This window comes from Kryptolebias marmoratus, linkage group LG6 (genome assembly GCF_001649575.2).
Source record: "Kryptolebias marmoratus isolate JLee-2015 linkage group LG6, ASM164957v2, whole genome shotgun sequence".
In the NCBI taxonomy this organism is placed as follows: domain Eukaryota; kingdom Metazoa; phylum Chordata; class Actinopteri; order Cyprinodontiformes; family Rivulidae; genus Kryptolebias; species Kryptolebias marmoratus.
The window spans coordinates 22,583,662-22,590,096 of NC_051435.1; the positions used below are offsets into that span (position 1 = coordinate 22,583,662).

The following is a 6,435-nucleotide window of genomic DNA, read 5'->3' on the forward strand; positions in this document are numbered from 1 at the left end:
ACACGATCCCATACTCACCTGATTCTCCGTTTCTCAGGTCCTGGTTCCGGTTCCCTTCTGTATATATTCCCTGACACTGTAAATAAATTCACTTCCCGTTACCTGCTGGCTTCTGCGTTTGTCTGTGGCCGAACTGCTCGCTTGGGTATATCTGAAAACCTGACAGTTAAAGTTTATTATTATAGGAAAGCACAGAAGGTAGAACCTGTTTTGAATCCAATAATCAGCTCTGGAGCTGAACTTGAAGAAGAGTCAAAAATCCTGAACAAACTGGAAGTTGTTTGGGAACCATGTCACCTAAATGTATTGCAGTTTTTACTGCAGGGGAATGAATCATCTCAAACTATTTGAGAATCACTCTAACAGACTGATCATAAGGCCTTCTTATATCCTGCCACAAGAAAACTCAGTTCTACACAAAGGAGTTTAAAGTAAAATTAGTTCCTCCTGTCACTCCCTGAAGTTATCAGGGGATAGGAGATGTAGGGTATGTTTCTCATGTGGCTGATCTGACCATAAGGTATTTTTTATGGGTTTTGTTTTATTTTGTCATTGTAACAAGGAAACTCTACAGCTTCTTGCTTGACTTTCTTCCCTCTTTACATCCCTCCCTGCATTTGGGTTGGAATTTTGCTTTTGACATGTGTCTTAACTTGACATAACTTGTCTTCTCCTGTAATTGCAATGGTTACTCTGGACTAGAACTTGCTATTGATCATGTCTGTTATTTAAAAGTAGACAGTATAGCCCACACAACAAATGAATTTCTTTTCACACATACACACCAGTGAGCACATCATGGAGCATTTGTTTTGCCTCAGTAATTTGTTCAAAGACAAATCTGACACAAGGACAGGAGAAGGCAGGACATGAAATGGGGGTAGTTTACGTTCAGAGCCACTGATGCCCCTGGGAACCAGCGGTTCCAGTGCAGCTGGTTGTACCTGGCAGTTTGACAAAAAGTCCTAAACGAAACTTTAAACTAATGACGTTAACGGCAGCCAAGCTGGAGGTACCACAGCTTCATGTGAACTTAAACTCAGTTTTTGTAGTGGGGTTCTATGGAAAGGATATGGACAATTAATGTCTTACCTGTTGTACATAGCTCTTTGAATGACTTTAGTTTTGAGAAATGCAGATGAACTCTGACTGACTTGACGAGCTAACAGCCAGCGTGAGTGGGACCAAGACAAAAGTGGATTGCTGCTGTTTTAAAACAACTCCAGTGTTAAAAATGTCACAGCGATCCATGTGAATTTCCTTTTATAAATCTTTAGGGTAGCAACTCACTTGGCTGCAAATAATGGAGACTCAAAAATGTGAGAAAATTGCAAGGACAAAACGATGAATATCTGAGTTCTGAGTGTTTACAACCAGTTAACCATGTGGCTGGAGACTCCCTCACAAATGTCATTCAGGTAAGATGTTAATTGTTTATAACCTTTCCACAGAACCCCACTTCAAAGGATCTGAACTATCCCTTTAACCCTCACATGTGTTTTTTAGCCATGCACCTTTCACTCAATATGCTGCCTAATGAGTTAGCTGTTGCTCTTTCTGAAGTGCTACAAATGTGTCCCGTCAACCATCAGAAACCGTTTGTACCTTTTGTTTTGGATCAAACAGAGGTAATTACACGCCTTCCATGGTTCATTAATGGTTCACCATGGTTCTGCGGAGCCCTTGGATTCCTGAATTAAAAACTGTGGACAGGCGCATGTGTAATGGGAGCTTCAAACCCCAAACAGCCCCCCCCCTTGCCTCCCCCCTTGCCTCCCTCTGTTTACCGTCTTGTTCTCCCGTCGCAGCAGTGGGAGCTGTCACTGCTCTTCCTGTTGTTCCGCTGCCTCTCAGCAGACTCCCAATGATCAAAAAGCTGCCGACTGCTTCCCAAACAAGTCCAGTCACACCTGGTTACTGTAGTTTGCCGTTTTCCACACACTCATGACCACAGACTGAACTCGATCATGGCTGTCAGAGAGTCACATCACTGAACCCCCTCCATCCTTATTTTCTCCTGCCGCGTCCCTGCAGGGGTTAAAAGCTGCACACTCTGAAGTTTACCACGTCAGAAGGAGATGATATTATATTTGGTAATACTATTTTGTTTAGTTTAAGCTTAACTATTAAAAGTCCATTACGACTGATTTTACAGTGCACTTCATTAAAAAAAACACAGGAGCAAAAAGATTTATGTGTAGAATCTGCAATCTCATGTAGCTTGAAGCACATTGATTTTTGTGAAAACAGCTTTTTCTGAACATTGCCTACGAACACTATAAAAGTCGCTCTTACACTCATGCAACAACGAATACTTTTTCAATAAGAATCACACTAATAAATGCTGAAAAGACCTTTGTGTTCAAGAGCACCAGTACGTGACTTGCTGCATTAACCCGTAAGGTTTCAAAAGGACACGCCAAAGTGAAAAAGGGCTTCAATAGTCCTTTGAATTTATCTGTGTTTCTTTGCTTCTCCACCTGACTGTGATGGCTACAGGCAACAAAAACAAAGCTATACAGTTTTATATTCAGGCTGCTGTTGCTGCACTCAGAGTCTTTTTTTAAAGTCACCTTACACAGATGCATCTTCATTTTCTAAAGACTCCGAGGAGGCAGTTCAACTGTATAAATAGTTTTATGTGTCCACAACATGAATCAAGAGGAATATGTCTCATCAGTAGCATCTTCCTACACCACAGGGTGGTGCTAAACCTAACCACCATTCTCCAACCACACCAGCCCTGCGAGAATATGTTGTGTTTAATGATTTCCTGTTTAATAAGCTGAGTTTAATGATCAGCTTTCACTGTTAATATGACAAAAGCACATTATGCACTAAAATATAAAGTATATCAAAGACTTGCATCTCTAAAACTGGGGGGACCAACTACACAAGAGACTAAATGACCAACCAGATTGGACTTAATTTGCTTTTTGCACTCGTCCTACCAAAACTGGTCAAAATCGTAGAGTAGAAAAATATCAAAGAAATAAACTGGAAACAAATCACAAAGTCAGTTCATGTCCAGTTTCCAGAATACATGTGACAGATTTTGCACGTGTTTGAATATAAGGAAAACTTGAAAAGTTGCATTCAGCTCCCCACTCAAGAGGACAGTTTGTAGGAAGTTAATGTGCTGCTCAGGATGGGAGACTGCGACGAAGTGAAGAATCAACGCAATCTGCTGGCTTCCTTAGATAGATAACTTGTACTAATTGGCTTTTTATAATATATCTGAATGTTTTTGTACAATGCCCTAAGACAACTTCTGTTGTGACTTGGTGCTATATAAATAAACCGAATTTAATTGAATGAAATTGTAGAAAATGGAAGAAAATTGAAGAATTTTTGAATTTGGTTTAAAAATATAAATTCCTGTTGAACTACTGGCCTCAGGAGTAACAGGAGTCAGTACTGAAAAGATTCACAGACTTGTTCAGAAAGTGTGATGAGTCCTCAATGCAGCTCAACCAGTACAAGACATTTAAAAACAGTTTCTTTTCACATTTCTTTCAGAAATAAATTGCTTTTCTGTGCATTATTTTGCAAAAAGATTTTTATGACAATAATCATGTATGTAAATCAGCATTTATTTGACCATAGACTTACTTTAAACTTGTAATATAAAAAGTTGTGTCATGAGGCAAATAACCAATTTGGATATCAGCAGCAGAAAGTGTTTTTATATGTGCGTTTAAAAAAATCTTTTATATTGTTTCAGATCTGCTCCTGTTTGTATTCTTAAGAGGTGTCTTTTGTACACACGCACAGATATGTAAAAAAACAAAAAAAAACAAATGTGAAGCAGTTGCATTTATGAAATCCTTGAAAACTGACAATCAGCTCCATCAGATGCTTTTTGTTCACTCCTTGAAATCGTATTTAATCTGAACTGAATGAATCTGTTAAAAAAATAAACCTCCCTCTCATTGTGTGTAACTCAAATAAGCTTTTTCTCTTTTTTTTTCATTACATTTTGAATTGCACTCCACTCCACATGGATACTGTGGGAAGAGACAGGTGAAAAGTATTCTGGGAAAATACCATTGAGCACATTGTCATGGCAACGTGCGCACTTCTCCGTCCACTCCTGCCTCTGTCTGTGGGTGGGCTGCTCCATTCAGGATTAACCTGGATTAAATTGCCTCTTATTTACCATTATGGTCAAACAGTATTTGCTCTCAGTCTTAGTTAAATGTATCTAATTCACAGTGTGTGAAATAAATATAACCTGTTTAAATTAGTTGCTTCAATACATTCGAACTCAAAACATTCATTATGAGTTTGAAAGAACAGCTTGGGGTCTGAAATTGAATCTGGTTCATCAGAAACCAGAAGCTAAACAAAATACTTTTAGGGTGTTTTAAAATTTAATTTTCTAAAGGCCTTTAAAATTTTTCAAGTCATACAGTAGTTGTACTTTATGATTTTTAGCGTAGTTTTTACACAGCTTTGTTCTGTTTTTGTTGTATTCTTTTTACTATTAATCTGAATGAGGAAAAAAACTACAATGAAAAGTTTCCTGATAGCCAACAAAAAGAAGTGATGCCTTTTTAATGCCTTTTTCTAAGCACAGACATCTTATGGCCTGTGGGCTAAATTCAGTCTGTTACACTGTCTCCATTCGGCTCAGGAGGTCAATGAAAAATCAGAATGCTAATATGAAATCAATCTTGTGCTTTTTTTTTTTCTTTTTGAAAGTGAGTGGGCGTTTACATCAGAAGCCTCCTGTGTGCACTGCAGCTTCAGGAGTCCCTCCACTAGAAACATGGTTTGTGAGAGCTCTGAGGTACCGTGATGTCAGTACACAGTAAAAATACAGACTCATACAGAATGTAAAGTTTTTTAACAAGGAATGTACTTCTACACGTTTATTTATTGAATTCAGTAGCAAAGCGGTATGCTCACTTTGTGAAAAACAGATTGCTGTTGTCAAAGCTTTAAAACTTAATCCAGCACTGTCAGACTAAACACGCACAGGAACACAGGGCATCAGAAACCTCGCTGACCATACTGAAAACAACAAGGCCTTTTTCACCAAGGTTTCACACATCCACGAATGGAGCAGTCAGCACTAATTTTGTGATATCTCACGACACATCAGAAAAACAGTAAGTCTGATGGGGAGTTTATCAAAGAGTGTTCGGTGAACTTTGCTACTTTAATGTTCCCTGAGGGGGAAACATGAGAGGGGAACTTTCCACACAATAAAAGGCATCAAACCAAGACACAGAAGGTCTGTCACTGACTGTCATCCGCAGCTGTCCTTCACATCTAACTCAAACGGCAATTAGATTTCTTTTAGTGGAGAAAAATAAATAAAAAATTAGCTATTTCATGTTTTTAATGGTGTTTGAAATAAACATGAGCATTTTTTCACTGTTGTTATAATAAGCACAGCAGAAAGTTTGCATCTTGCTCATTTTATGTATATGTAATCATTAAAGCAGGCCATTAAAACTGCAAACACATTCTAGTTTTCTGAATACTTAGCAACCTTTCAGGGTTTTGTTTATGTCCGATTTTTCTCATCCTTTCTAGGTGGGATGTTTTGTGTCTGTGTACTGTGGTTTTTCTTGAATGAACATTCAGAGACGCCTTATTCAGTTCAGCTTCGGTGTGTTTCCCCTTCCCAGCCCACATCCTCTGATGTTACCTAACGTTGTCATGCTTTTGGATGTAGATCTTATGAAACATCATGTCCTCCTGCTTGGCATTTATGTCCGCTTTCATCTCCATGGCAACGTGGCGAGGAAGTACAGACAGTAGGAGACGCTCCTGCAGGAACGAGAGGGGAAGTTAGTTTGATGCACAAGTAAGGGAGTTAAAAACATACGCCAGCTACCAGAAAAATGGGAATTAATAAAGAAGGTAAATAACGATTTTTAGAGCAAATACAGAGTGAAGGTCTCACAAATTATTATTATTATCTCACAAATTACAAAAATACATAACTTCGCTGAATATAAAGCAGAATGACCACTGTACACACTTCTCATAGTCACCTTCAAAGCCTACCTGCTGCTGGTTTTCCCTCTGGGAGTGAAGGCGAGCCTGGATGCATTCCCTGGTCTCCTTGAAGGCCTGCCTCTGGGAGCCCTCAGCAGGGTAATGGGTGCACACTCCAACAATGTTGGTACATGAGAAAATCAGGACGTTGGACACTATCTGTGAAAAAAATGACAAAAAGATAACGGGGTCTCCATGTGAGCCAGAGGTCACAGAGTCACAGAGTTGTATTTCAAAAGCTAGAACCAGCAAGGTTAATCTGTCACTTCTTTTCTCTTTTTTTTATCCTGTTGTTTGAGAAATCATACATGTATGAGAAATCATACAACATAAATCATTTAGATAATGTGGCTTTTGACTGATAAACATATGTAAATTATCCCAAAGACTGAATAAGGTAGACACAAAGAACCCCCCCCCCCC

The 6,435-nt window shown here is 38.9% G+C and overlaps 1 protein-coding gene across 2 annotated transcripts in view; it reads right to left on the reverse strand.

Annotated features, from left to right (window-relative positions):
* The window catches only part of adcy5 (adenylate cyclase 5), an 85,727-nt gene that overhangs the window by 35,023 nt on the left and 44,269 nt on the right, over positions 1–6,435 (reverse strand). For both annotated transcript variants that reach the window (XM_017421204.3, XM_017421205.3), the window contains exons 2-3: positions 6,022–6,171; positions 5,660–5,781 (exon numbers count right to left, since the gene is read on the reverse strand). In XM_017421204.3, the coding sequence (XP_017276693.1) occupies positions 5,660–5,781; positions 6,022–6,171 (272 nt within the window). The remainder of the gene's footprint in view (positions 1–5,659; positions 5,782–6,021; positions 6,172–6,435) is intronic.